General features: G+C 39.6%; 1 protein-coding gene across 1 annotated transcript in view; it reads left to right on the forward strand.

The window, feature by feature from the left end:
- The window catches only part of POLD3 (DNA polymerase delta 3, accessory subunit), a 55,392-nt gene that overhangs the window by 23,411 nt on the left and 17,126 nt on the right, over nucleotides 1–14,855 (forward strand). Inside the window, exons 6-9 of the mRNA XM_024572761.3 lie at nucleotides 1,177–1,441; nucleotides 2,032–2,104; nucleotides 6,906–7,068; nucleotides 11,943–12,049. Coding sequence (XP_024428529.1) covers nucleotides 1,177–1,441; nucleotides 2,032–2,104; nucleotides 6,906–7,068; nucleotides 11,943–12,049 — 608 coding nt within the window. The remainder of the gene's footprint in view (nucleotides 1–1,176; nucleotides 1,442–2,031; nucleotides 2,105–6,905; nucleotides 7,069–11,942; nucleotides 12,050–14,855) is intronic.

A 14,855-nucleotide genomic window follows, 5' to 3' on the forward strand; every position in this document is an offset into this window, starting at 1 on the left:
CAGTGGAAGATTTTTGGAGCTGTAAATTCTAGCTTTGGGGCTATTCAGTCTGAAGTTACTTAGGAAATTAAATGATTTATCAGGGATTTTTTTCTCCGGCCAGTTATTCTAGCAGCCAATTTTGAAGTTGTGCCTAGGTGATCCCTAAGGTAATTGCTTTCACTGCATCGTTTCTTAATCTCCATTGTCTCCCACCTCAAGTGGAGGGGATACATTGAGGACGGGAGAGCCAGAAGCCTTTTGCAGTGGCTTAAACAATCATTCTTTTAATATATATTTCCTGGTGCCCTTATATGCCAGGTCTTATACTGGGTACCTAAAATACAAGAGTTCCTTCAAGGAGCTCTTACGTATGCCCAATAAGCAAAAGACTGGGAGAAAGCAAATGTTCTTTGTTAGGAAGAGTTTGGGAACTTTGCTTTAAATATAGCCATTGGAGAAAGCTAGATCAGGTATCCATTCACAGTGCGGAAGATTCTTTTATGGCTTTGTGTGAAACAGGCATGTCTGCAATGAGTGTTCCCTTAGTATCCATGCATACAGTTCCAGATTTCTTCACTTGGCTTTTCTGGTGCTATTAGTTGGTATGACTAGCAATTAGTAACAAATGACTGTTAAGGACCACAGATGATAGGAGCCAGTGTCTGTGTTCCCAGCTTCTTCCCAGTTTTAAACCATGATCCACTCTGGCCAGGAGAGTTGCCAGGAAATTTGTTAATATTTAAAGCTCTTAATTTTGATTCAGTCAATACTTATTGCATATCTAGCCCTATAAGATGAAGACATTTAAAAACAAGAGGGTCACCATTTGGTTTCCTGTGTATGGTGAAATGACTAATCTTTATCGTTGTTTGGTGTATTCTTCCTATGTAGAATTAAGATGCTTTTTCCAAGCAAGGATATTCAGTGTGGTGTGGTGGAGTCCATATCCTAGCCTTGCTCTTCGGTCCTAGTTCTGTTCCTACTGATAGATATATAACCTAGGGCAGGTCCCTGACTTCTCTCTGATACTTGTTTATCTGAGTAAGAATTTTGCACAAAATAATTTCTGAAATGTGTTGTAGTTCTATAGTTTTCTTCTTTTATAGTATTAGACTTGGAAAGTATTATATTGAAGAAGCGAGAGTCTGAAAGTAAGGTTTGATATTGACATTAATGTAACACTTCTGTCCTTAGGTTTAGTGCCATACAGTGTGCGGCTGCAGTCCCTAGAGCTTCTGCTGAAAACTCATCTTCTGAAAAGCTTGAGCACTCAGATCTTCAGGTGTCAAGTGAGACACAAGCCAATAGTGAGTTGACCACCAATGGTTATGGCCCGCCGAGCTCCAAACAGATTTCCCACCAACCTAAAGGAATTATGGGAATGTTTGCCTCTAAAGCTGCTTCTAAAACCCAAGAGGCCAACAAAGAATCCAAAACAGAAGTTAAAGAGGTAACAAATGTAAGTCTTCTTTAAAGATACGCCTTTCAGCTCAGAATGGGTAACTGGACAGGCATTAATAGTTCCAGTGGTAGTAGTTTAAGTATATAAAGTTCTGATATTTACGTCTAATTTTTATACTTCAGTTTGAATGCTTTAATTCTTGATATTCTCTGAAATAGTCCTTTTTCTTTTGATAATGCTTCGCACCAAGCCTTGAGCTGTTAAGTGGTGCAGCCAGCGCTCAGATTTGCTTCTGATGATTACAGATGTAATGAGTTGGATGTTTCCCCCATCATCTATCATACTGCCTCTGCTCTGCTTTAATTCTCTCAAACTAAGTAGCTTTTAAATGTACTCAGGAAAAGTTCAGACATATTCACGGATAATAATTTTATCAAGAACTGTGAGACTCTAAACTTGGGAGATTAACATCCGATACCAGCGGGTCTGGATGCGGTCTTTGCCACACATTTTGGCACGCTTACGTAAAGACCGAACCGGCATGACGGTGTGCTCTGCTGTTGAAGGGCTGTTTTTTGAGATCGCCACTTGAAGAGCAGCCTAAACACTAAGAAAAAACTTGTGTGTTTTCTTTTCTGTGCTTTTAGGCATCTTCAGCAGGTAACAAGGTACCAGGGAAAGGGAATGTGATGAACAATTTTTTTGGAAAAGCTGCTATGAGTAAGCATGTTTTTACCTTCTTTTGACTATTAATGCATGAATGTTGTTATAATAACTTACTACATATCTGAAGTGAAAGCCACCTTGTCTCATTTTTACCATCTAGGACACCACCGTGTAGCACTCCTTAACCCTGACATAAATTATTAATACATTGGTGAAAGGACCCAATCAGAGCAGTGGATTTTACGGGTGGTCTGGGTTCAGCTTAGATCCCTTGGAGTGTAGTTTACTATTCCTATTTTTACCTCCTGCCTTAAAAAGAGAATTGAATATTTGTTTCAATGAGTTCTTGAAAATGGGGATTAGAACAGAAGGGAGGCCGGGCTGCCTGGTTCAGCAGCAGAGTGTTGAGGTTAATATCGTGGATGCTGAGGTCAGTTTGCCTGCAGTGATCGTTATTATTCTCGTCTCCCAAGGGGCTGCAAAAAAACAAAGCTTTTGCCTTTCTTTCTTTAAAGATTTTAAAAAAGACTTTTTAAAAAAGATTTTATTTATTTATTTATAGAGAAAGGAGAAGGGAAGGAGAAAGAGAGGGAGAGAAACATCAGTGTGTGGTTGCCTCTTGCACGCCTCCCACCGGGGACCTGGCCCACAACCCAGGCATGTGTACTGACTGGGAGTGGAACTGGCGACCCTCTGGTTTGCAGGCCGGCACTCAATTCACTGAGCCACACCAGCCAGGGCCTTTCCTTAGTTATTTTTACAGGTTACTCATAGTAATGAACTAGACATCAGTGTGAATTAGAAGTGCCCAGATAATGCTGGCCATCTAAAAAATATCTCCTCTATTTATTTAAAAAAAGATTTAAATAAGAATTCTTTTGTATGCAAGGAACCAATAGTCACATATTTTCATACTTCTCCTATCAAGTAAACATTCCTTGAGGGTATGTGGCCGAATACCAGGAAGAATGTAGGAGCCGCAGGATAATTATAGCACACTTTCTTGGAGCATCAGTTTCATAAAGATTTTGTGGGGAGGCATTTTATTATGTGCCTTTACAAGCAAAATTAGTCAGAATTCTGCTTTTCTGTGATGGTCAAGTTGGTGGTTGGAGGAGGGGTTAGAGCGATAGTTTTTAATTTGCCGTAAAAGCTATCAGAACATTTTTGTGTTCTGAAAGTCTGTGGAAAGTTTGATGCTTTCAGGTTATTGGGAAACACGATTGTATCCTTGCAAGCACAGTGAACAAGGAGGGCTCCCTACTTCTGTGAAAATAGACCATGCTAATGTCACTGACTTGCGTGGCTGGTACTGCTCCATTGTACCCAGTCAGATTGTGTGGTTTCTGGGCAACTCCAAAGAGGTTCATGTGTGTTTTTTTTTTTTTTTAATGCATTTGTAACCTTAAAAACCTGTGAAATTTTGAATTATTGTTATTTTTAAAAGATTTTATTTATTTTTAGAGAGCAGGGAAGGAAGGGAGAAAGAGAGGAAAAGAAACATCAATGTGTGGTTGCCTCTGGTGCACCCCCTACCCAGGCATGTGCCCTGATTGGGACTCAAACCTGCGACCCTTTGGTTCGCAGGCTGGCACTCAGTCCACTGAGCCACGCCAGCCAGGGCTGAATTATTATTTTTAAAGTATGTAAGCTATGAATATTTGCTAATTATAGAAAAAATAAAATCAGCTTCTTCTTTAAGAAAAAAGCAAATGGCAGATGATGGTACTGCTTCGGGAAGGCCTGGAAATGGGTGGTAGAATCAAACTTTACAGAAGTGTACACTTATCTATTCATATGTGTTATTTAGCAAATATTTCTTGAGCACCTGCTCTATGCTAGGCACTGTTATGCGTTGGTGCTGTTGGAGAAAATGTACGTAAACAGGGTTGCTGCCCTCATGGCCCTTGTATTCTATGGGCAGAGAAACAAATACAAAAGCAATGCAGTAGTTAACGATTGTAACGTTAGGCTGATAATAAAGGGTGTTATGGTAGAATGTAACAGACCGAGAAGGAAAACCTGGGTAAAACAAAAGAATTAAATATTTACCTAATAAAAAGAATGGCTTACCAAGTTGATTATTTAACATGTTTTTTTCAAGGCTAACTGTTTAGACTTGAATTATGAATATTTTTATTATATTTAACACAAGACAAGATCATTGCAATGGAAATGAAACTTGAGAGTGAGATGAAGAGAGGTGATTATGGCGTCTTGAACCATTTACAGCTTAATGCTGGACAATAACAAGCGTTGGCAAGGATGTGGAGAAGTTGAACCCTCATACATTGCTGTGGGGAATGTAAAATGAGATGCTGACTTTAAAAAAAGTGTGGCAGTACTACAAAAAGTTAAATTTAGAGGCACGCACTCCCAGGTATCTACTCAAGAAATTAAAATATATGCAAATGTGCATAACAGCATTATTGATAATAGCTAAAAAGTGGAAACAAGCTGAAGGTCCACCATCTGATAAGTGGAATAAACAAATGTGGTATATCCACGCAATGGAATGTTATTTAGTCAAAAAAGAATGGAGTGCTGGTACACGCTACAACGGGGATGAACCTTGAAACATTAGGAGAAATGGAAAGAAGCCAAAACCAAAAGGTCATGTATTGTTAGATTCTGTTTATAGAAAATGCCCCGAATAGGCAACTCTATAGAGACAGAAAGTAGATTATTGCTTGTCAAGGGCTGGGAGTGCTGGAAATGGTCTAAAATTGCATATTGGTAATGGTTACACAAGTAAAAACCACTGAATTGAACACTTTACCAGGGTAAATTTTATGATGTGTGAATTATATCTCAATAACAAAAACTTTAGTGCTTTTTATGTTAAAAAATTGAGCATTTGGTGATAGTTGAAGTCATCATGTTATCTTTCTTTGCTTGAAAAGGGGTTCCATATTTTCTTGAGTATAAAAATGAGATAGTTTTAATTAGTCAGATGATACAAGTATTGTAACTTGATCATTCGGGTAACAAGAAAATGTGATTAAATTTTCCTTAACGGTTGCTTGAAGTTGTTGCAATAAACTACCTCTTACCAGCTAATTGGCCAATTGTAGTTTAATGTGTAGAAATTGGAGTTTCCAAAATACTGTGAAACCAAGATAGAGAATAAAACTCTGATTGCTGAATCTGTTTGACCACTGGTATTTTAATTTAGATCAGTTTTCTGAAATTGATAGACTTGATATAATAGTCTCTCTTTCCTTAACCCATGAGGCAGGTAGGAAATATTTGGAAGTTTTTTCCTCCTAATGATGTAATTTTGAAACATGCTAACAAAATGTTATAAGTTATGTAATAGAGTACAGAATTTGCATAAACCTTAAAGATACACCTACAGCCCTGGCTGGTGTGGCTCACTACATAGAGTGCCGGCCTGTGAACCAACGGGTGGCTAGTTCCATTCCCAGTCAGGGCACATGCCTGGGTTGCAGGCCAGGTCCCCAGCAGGTGGCAGGTGAGAGGCAACCACACATTGATGTTTCTCTCCCTCTCTTTCTCCCTCCCTTCCCCTCTGTCTAAAAATAAATTAATTAAAAAGAAAAAAAGACACACCTGCACCTCAGAGAACTTTCTTTGGCTCACTCACTGAGCCCTGGATTCCTTGGAGATGCATGTTTACTCTCTCGTACAGTTTGGTGGGAAAGTTTGAAAAGTACTGGTACTTGAGAACAGCAGTAGTGAAAGTGCAAGAGAGTATATACCACCACGCGGCTGGTGGACTCGACCGCTCAGACTTACCATTTAAGTTTTCAAAAGATAAAGCATAAACAGATTGCATGTTACACTTTTATCCATCATCTTTCTTTCAAGTAATGTCCTGATAAACTGTTATACCAAGCTCTGTGTAACAGCCAAAAACTGAGATAGCAATCATTTTTTTCTGTCCTGTAGATGGTTTAAGCTACTTTATGACATATAACCAAAACGACTTATTGAAGAGCTTCGTGCTGTTTACAGCTTTCTAAGAGTATTGTGTGACTTCTTTGAAAAAAAAAAACTGTCACCGAGTATAGCATATAATTTATATGTATTTCTTCTATCATTTCTCAGATAGCAAGACCCGTTCTGCTTAAATGTTTTCATCCGTTGCCCTACACTGTAGTTACTGTGTTTTCAGTGTGGTATAGGGAAGCGGGAAGGGCTTGGAGGAATTAAACTGATGTAGGTTCATGTCCTGGCTCTTCTTTTCCTCTCAGTGTTTCCTCGGGTACTTCACTCAACCTCACATACTGATCTCTTTTAATCCTTATGGTAATCTCGTAAATATTACTCTGGTTTTTACAGAGAAGACTGACTTTGAGATAAAAGAATGAATGAAGTAGGATTTGAACCGAACTTCTCTGACTCCAGAGTAGTCTTTCAATTATATCATTAAGGTAGTAGATATTAAAGTACCCAGACTTAAAAAGATAGAAAAATAAGGTCTTAGTACAAATTTATGTTGTCATTATTTGTAAACTGTGTACTCCTGGGAAGCATCTTTTAATTATTCTTACTCTTAGTTTCCTCATCTGACAAGTAAGAATGGTATACCACATAAAGTCGTATTTGTTTTTTTCCTAAGCCTTGCCTTTGCTCTCATTTGCCGTGGGGGCTGCGACATTACGAGGGATTAGTAGGAGGCAGAAATGGAAACAGTTATAGCTAGAGCGCTGGTGGGAGGGGAGACATGTTCTTTGACTAGACCATGAGCTCTGTTAGGACAGGGACTGTTTTTTTTAATCCCTTAAGTCCCTGTTCCTAACATTCCCTGGCACTTAATAGACTGTCAGAGGAATGATAGATGAATATTGCACGATGGGATTATACATCCTCTGTTATACTTTATTCGTAGATAAACTTAAAGTCAATTTGGATTCAGAGCCAGCACTGAAAGAAGAAAAAATTGTGGAACAACCTCCAATGTCTGTCACTGAACCAAAGCTGGCAGCCCCTACAGGCCTAAAGAAATCCAGCAAAAAAGCAGAGCCTGTTAAGATGCAGCAGGAGAAAAAAAGGTAGGAAAATGCTGTCACTTGTGGGGGCAGAGTGTTTCTGCCGGGGCTGAGAAGGCCTGTCTGGGCTCACTGACAGCAGGCAGTTTTCAGTGGAGCACCAAGTCCTCCTTAGTGCCCCAGGACACGGCTACATAACCGGAGTGTGGGGAGCAGCTGAGAGCTAATGAAGCAGAACTGCGGTCTGCGTTTAGACCATTTCAAGCCCCAAGTCAGGTTTTTGGGCCCCATTGATCTAAATCGATTGTCTTTTCTCCTTTACTTCATTTTAAATTTGGGGACATGGCATGAGTGTGTCTGATTGTGTGTCTGTTTTTCCCTTCAAATTGCAAATGAAGGGTTACTCTTTCCAGTCAAATTTAAAAGAAAAACTTCTTTGTTTTCTTTTTATATCAATGAGTTTATTTTTCAAGTGGTAAAATGTAATTAGAAAAGAAAATAAAAAGCACACAAGCTGTTAAAAATGGATCCAGGAATTTGAGACACTACCTCATAGTTGGTAGGAGTTAGTTTGTTGAAAGAAATTCTAAAGGGCACTGTCAGCACTGATAGGCCCAGAAACACTGGGCTTCTGTGGCCAGGCTGGGGATGCTCTACTAGCAGAACGCCAACAAAACGCGGACGTTTCGGAGGGTCAGGGCTCTCCGTGGGGCTCACCTCCTAGGAACTTGAGATGTGGACGGATTAGAATGTCCCGACTGTGGGTACAGCACTCATTGTTGGTGGTTACTGCCAGGAATGCGTTCAGTATGTCAGCACTCAGTGTAGTGTTAACTGTGTAGTCTTAGTAGATGCCTTTTACCAGGTGGAGGAAGGTGTTGAATTTTGGCAGATACTTTTTCTGCATTTATGGAAATGATTACAGTGTTTCAGTTAGGGTAGTGAATTACATTGATTTGTTTTCAAATGTTAAACCAACCTTGAATTCTGGGACAAACCCTCAATTGGTTGCTACATATTATTCTTTTTATATATTGCCAGATTCTATTTGTTAATGTAAGAATTTTTTACCTCTTCATTTACAAGGACAATGGATCATTATATTCTTTTTTTTAACTATATTTTATTGATTATACTATTACAGTTGTCCCAAATTTTCCCCCTTTGCCTGGTACCCCCATTCCCTCCAGCAGTCCCTCCACCCTTAGTTCACGTCCGTGGGTCATGCATATAAAGTTCTTTGGCTTCTCCATTTCCTACACTGTTCTTAACATTGCCCTGTCTATTTTGGACCTACCAATTCGTACTTCTTAATCCCTGCACCTTTCCCTTCGTTCTCCCCTCCCCCTGCCATGTGATAACCCTCCAAAACAGCTCCACATCTATGATTCTGTTTCTGTTCTGCTTGTTTGCTGAATTTGTTTTTTTAGATTCATTTGTTGATAGTTGTGAATTTATTGCATTTAAATTTAAGTTCATAGTTTTGATCTTTTTCTTATATAATTCCCTTTAACATTTCATATAATAATGGCTTGGTGGCCCTGGCTGGTGTGGCTCAGTGGATTGAGTGCTGGCCTGCAAACCAAAGGGTTGCCAGTTCAATTCCCAGTCAGAGCACATGGGTTGTGGGCCAAGTCCTCCAGTAAGGGGCATGCAAGAGGCAACCACACATTGATGTTTCTCTCCCTTTCTCCCTCCCTTCCCCTCTCTCTAGAAATAAATAATAAAATCTTTTTAAAAATGGCTTTGTGATGAATAACTTCTTTAGTTTTACCTTCTCTGGGAAGCACTTTAATCTTCCCTTCCATTCTAAATGATAGCTTTGCTGGATAGAGTAATCTAGGTTGTAGGTCCTTGCTTTTCATCACTTTGAATACTTCTGGCCAGTCCCTTCCTGCTTGCCAAGTTTGTTTTGAGGAATCAGCTGACATTCTTATGGGAGCTCCTCTGTAGGTAACTCTCTGTTTTTCTCTTGCTGCTTTTAAGATTTTTTTTCTTTAACTTTTGGCATTTTAATTATGATGTGTCTTGGTGTGTTCCTCTTTGGGCCCAACTTGTTTGGGACTTTCTGTGCTTCCTGGACTTGTATGTTTGTTTCCTTTACTAAATTAGGGAAGTTTTCTTTCACTATTTTTTCAAATAAGTTTTCAATTTCTTGCTCTTCCTCTTCTTCTGGCACCCCTGTGATTTGGATGTGTTATGTTTGGAGATGTTCCAGAGGCTCCTTAGCCTATCCTCATTTTTTTTTTTAATTCTTTTTTCTTCCTGCTGTTCTGATTGAATGCCTTTTCCTTTCTTATGTTCCAAATCATTGATTTGATTCTCGGCTTCATCCACTCCGCTGTTGGCTCCCTGTAGATTTTTCTTTATTTCATGTAATGTAACCTTCATTTCTGCCTGGGTCTTTTTTAAGCTGTTCAAGTACCCACTGAGTTTCTTGAGCATTTTGATAACCAGTGTTTTGAACTCTGCATCTGATAGGTTGTTTATCACCATTTCATTTCGTTCTTTTTTGGAGTTTTGTTCTGCTCTTTCAATTGGGCCATATTTCTTTGTCTCCTCAATTTGGCAGCCTCCCTGCATTTGTTTCTGTGTAGTAGGTAGAGCTGCTTTGACTCCTTGTCTTAGTAGCATGGCCTCTTGTAGAAAAGTACACCTGTAAGTTGTATTGGGTGGAGCCTTAGGTAATTGCCAGGGCGAGGCAACCTGTGTCACTGTTCTGTGGCCCTTTGTGGGAGGCAGTCGGAGAGGGGACAGTGCTGCTGCCTGGCATCTGGAATTTTGCCTGGGAGGATGCTGTCTCCCAGCATTCATCTCATTGCCAGTCACTTCAGCTTCTCCCTGTGTGCCACTGGTGCCCTTCCAGCTATTGCCCTGGTGCTGAATCCCAGAAGGGGTGAGTCTGCATAAATCCTGAGTCCGTAGCAGGCCCTTTAAGAGGAGTCTTCTGAGATCCCACAGTTTCTTCTGCTGCCCCAACCCCCACTGGTTTTACAGCCAGAAGTTATGGGGACTTATCTTCCTGGTGCTGGATCCCTGGGATGGGTGGTCTGGTGTGAGGCTGGGATTCCTTGCTCCCCAGGTATACCTCCCGATTTTTATCCACTACACGTGGATGTGGGACGGCCCATTCCTTGTCTCTGCCCTTCCAGGCCATTCCACCTCTCTGCGCCTCTCCGCACCACCACCCCTCCTACCCATCTGGATGAATGTGGCTTCTTTAAATCCTTAGAGTTCATACTTCCTTTCAGCTTGATTTTCTGATGAATCTGTATGATATTTTTTGTAGTCTAGTTGTAATTTTTGCTGTAGTTGTGCAAGGAGGTGAAGCGTGTTTACATACACCTCCATCTTGACCGGAAGTCAGTTATTTTCTTTTCCAGTGACATTAATCACATTTTGGTATCAGAGTTATGCTAACTCCTTAAAATTAGTTGGGAGAAATTTACTCCTCCACTGTGTTCTATTTGTGTATGATATATATTATTTCTTTATTAAAAGTTTGATAAAATTCACAAGTGAATCTGAGCCTGCAATTTTCTTTCTGGGAAGGTTTTTTTAAATGAATTTTATTTCTTTGACTAGAGCTTGTTCTTTCTGGGTGAGTTTGGTTGTGTTTTTAAAGGAATTTGTTTTATCTATGTTGTTGAGTTTATTGGCTTAAAGTTGTTCATACTACATCCTTATTCTTTGAGTATTGTAGTTACCACTATAGATTCCTTCATTTTTTCATTAATAATAGTGGTAATATATTTTTTTGTCTTTTTTTATCACTTGTCAAAGCCTTATTAATTTTATTAATCCTTTCCCCAGAAATAATGGCTTTTAGCTTTGTTAGTTTTTTTCTCTTATTGATTTCTGCTATTATCTTTATTATTTTCTTCTACCTATTTTAGGTTTAATTTATGTTTTTGTAGTTTAAGGTAGAAAAATAAGTTGATTGATAGTTAAAGTTACATAAGAAATAAAGGACTCGAAGATAAAAATTATGTCTCTAACACACAATAGGCCCTTGATAAATTATTCGGTTTGCCAAAAAGTTCATTTGGTTTTTTCTGTTAAGATGGTTCTAGTAGCTCTTAGTTGTTTTTAACTTCATTTGAAACAATTTTGTTAGGTTGTGTTGTGGCAGCTGTCACATTAGTGTGCATTTATCAAAATTGGTGAATTTTTGTATAGCCATTTTAATATTGAAAATGGAAAAAATATGCAACAGTTTCAGCTTACTATGCTTTATTTCAAGAAAGGTAAAAATGTAACAAATGCAAAAAACCATTTGTGCCGTGTATGGAGAAGGTGCTGTGACTGATAAAACGAGGTCGTTAGAATCACCTCGAGGTCTTATATCTATGACTTTGCTCATATTGTTTTTTCTCTTTAAAATATGTATCCCCCCCAAAAAAAATATGTATCCCTTTTCCATCTGATGAATTTCTACTTAGCTTTTAAAGTTTTCAAGTAAAACTCATGCCCCATAACATTTGTCCAGTAAAATTTATCACATTGTATTATAGTTAGTAATGTCTCTATCTGTTTTTCTAGTCAGAGCTCCTTAAGAACAGTATTTTCTTGATGTTTACATCCCTAGTGTTTAGCAAAGAGCCTCGTATATGTAGGGAGTAGCTGCTTATTTAATTCTTGTTGAATTATTGAAAGGCCATAAGGGAAGTAAGAATTTAGAAAGATTCTCAATAACCTGGTAGTGCTTTCCAATGGTCCGTAGAGAGCTAGAGAACATTTTTATTCTGGTCACCCTATGAAATAACCTACTTATCTGTGGTCCGTTAACTTTAAGAAGAATCCTTATTAGCCTACTTTGACTTTTATATCCTCTGGAATTAAGACCATGAGTTATGAAGCAAGACCCATGAGTTAGTTATGAATACTTATAATTTTATTTTGTGTAACATGCTTAAATTTTTCCTGGATGGCCGCAGGGGGAAGCGAGTGGAGCTATCTGATGATGAGACAAGAGAAACTGTAAGCGTGAAGAGAAAGAGGAGAAGAGTCAAACTTCCCGAGTCCGATAGCAGTGAAGATGAAGGTGGGCGTTGCTGTTACTTTTTGGCCAGTGGGATTATCTGGCAGTTCAGGCTGCCGAAACAAAAATACCGTAGATCGGGTGGCTTAAACACCAGAAATTCATTCCCCACAGTTTTAAAGGCTGAGAAGTCCAGAATCAAAGAACTGGCTGATTCAGTTCTTGGTCAGAGCTCCTGTCCTGGTTTGCAGAAGGACACCTTGTTTTGCTCTATCCTCCTGTGGCAGGAAGAGAAATCTCCTTTCTCATGTCTCTAATAAAGGCACTAATCTCATCCACGTGGGCTCTACTCTCATAACTCAACTACTTTCCAAAATCCCCTCTTCCAGGTACCATCACATTAGGGATTGGGGCTTCAACATATGAACTTGGGGGAAACATAAACATCAGTTCTTACTACGATGCTCGGAGAGCTGAGTAGCGATTTGTTACGGGTCACGACGACGCTAGGAGTCCTGGCACAGAGACCCACAGAGCACCTGTTTCTGTTTGAAATCCGCTGTAGCGCTTTGACCAGAACTGTAATTTTCTTGTAATTTGCCAAAATAACACACAAAGGGAAAGAAAATAAGGATTGTTAACATATATGGTCGAAGACCTTTTATTTATTTATTTATTTTTTAAAAAATTTTATTTTTTCAATTAGTTTACATTCAGTATCCGTTTGTATTAGTTTCGGGTGTACAGCATAGTGGTCAGACAGCAATATACTTTACAAAGTGTTCCCCCTGATATTTCAAGTACCCAGCTGGCCCCATGCATAGTTGTTACGATACTGACCCTATTCCCTGTGCTGTACTTTACGTCCCCAGGACTATTTTGTGACTGCCAATTTGTAGTTATTTACCCCTTCACCTTTTTCACCCGACCCCACCCCCGCCTGCCCTCCCAACTCTCTGTTTTCAGTTTAATTTGTCCATTTATTTTGCTCCTTAGATTCCACATACAAGTGAAATCATATGGCCTTTGCCTTTCTTTGGCTGACTTATTTCACTCAGCCTAATGCCCTCCAGGTCCACCCATTCTGTTGCAAATGTTAAGATTTCACTTTTTATGGCTGAGTAACATTCCATTGTAGAGATGTATGGCAACTTTTTTATCCACTCATCTATTGATGAGCATTTGGGTTGCTTATAGGGGTGCATCTATTCTTTCAAATTAGTAATATTTTGGGTTTCTTTGAATATATACCCAGAGTGGAATCACTGGGTCATAAGGCAGATCCATTTTTAGTTTTTTGAAGAATCTCCATACTGTTTTCCACAGCGGCTGCACCAGTCTGCATTCCCACCAACAGCGCAAGTTTGTTGGTGGATGATAACCATTCTGACAGGTGTTGAGGTGGTATCTCGTGGTTTTAATTTGCATTTCTCTGATGATTAACGCTGTTGAGCATCTTTTCCTATGTCTGTTGGCCATCTGTGTGTCCTTTGTGGAGAAGTGTCTGTTAGGTCCTCTACCCATCTTTTAAAGGAAAATTTCCCAAATGTGTTCAGGAAGCAACCATCAAGGAACATACTGACCAGTTAAGAGTTGAGAAATGGAGGCAACTCTCTGCAGACTCATGGGAAAATAACTTAGGAATACGTGTTAATTGGAACAGTCTTACCTATTTCCAACCAGGAAAAGAACTTGGGGAAGATTCTGCAAAAAGTCTTCGAAGCCATGAGCCTAACGTACGTTAAAAAGGGACACTAGCTGCCTGGTGTGGTCAGTAAAGGAGGCAGCTCCACGTCAAGGAGTTACTGTGGTTGACTGAACGCTCATTACATCCTTTTGAAATACTCTCTGAAATTCTGACCCTGAGCCCCCCAGATCACACCCAGGCGTGATTAGAAATGTGAGTGGGCTTACTTAGTTTGGAAAGGAGTGAGAAGAAGTGTGGCGGAGACGGACAGCCTATAGGAACAGATGATAGAGAGCAGAGGCTCGCAGATTTTCTCTCTGGCGAAGATAATTTTTGGCATCTGACTAAATTTATAAACCTTGGCCATTTTACTCCTAAATTTCTTTGTCTCAAAGCCAGTGGGATTTTATTTTAAACCTTTCTACAGTCTCTAACATATTGTTGTTTTATTTCTGTTACACCGAATATGTGCTATCAGTTTACTGTGTCGTCGTAAGCTTAGAGTTAGCAGATGAGCATCAGGAGCGGAGGAAATGGCAGGGCCTTTGGGGTCAGACAGAGAGTGTTTAAATCTTACCTCCACCACTTTCTGTCTGACACGTTAGACAGGTTGCTTAAGTTCTTCAATTCCTTGTTTTCTCATCCCTAAAGTGAGGATGTTACTAGAAACGGTGTAGGCTTTTTATGAACATCGAATAAGATGACGTGTCACAAGCGCCAGGACAGCACTTGACAGAGACTGGGTTTTCTTCGCATCCCCCACTTTTCCTGTTGAGTCGTCCAGTAAGTAACAGGAGCAAGTGCATTTGCAGTGCCTTCCCTCAGGCACTGCCCTTCAACTTCACGTCCTTATCTCTACTGAGGAGACTGTCCCTTTCTCCCCTCCCTGGCAGAGTCATAAGCACCTTCAGCAATGCTGTACATACTCTCTTTGTAAGCAAGACAAGGCTGGATCCCCAAAGAAGCAACATTAAGAACTATCTACATCGCTAGGAAGAAATAGTTTAACCAATGTGTTTAAGTTTTTGTTACATTCTCAGTCCTTGCAGACCGCTTATGCAAAACGTTAAGTAAGTGACTCCTTATGAAGGTTAAGATAGGTAGTAAAAAAATTTCCTGGGACGCTCGGAATGATTTCCAGGAATTCTAATGACTAATCTCTGCCAGAAAGCCCTGATAAAC

This window comes from Desmodus rotundus, chromosome 5 (assembly GCF_022682495.2).
Source record: "Desmodus rotundus isolate HL8 chromosome 5, HLdesRot8A.1, whole genome shotgun sequence".
NCBI lineage: Eukaryota > Metazoa > Chordata > Mammalia > Chiroptera > Phyllostomidae > Desmodus > Desmodus rotundus.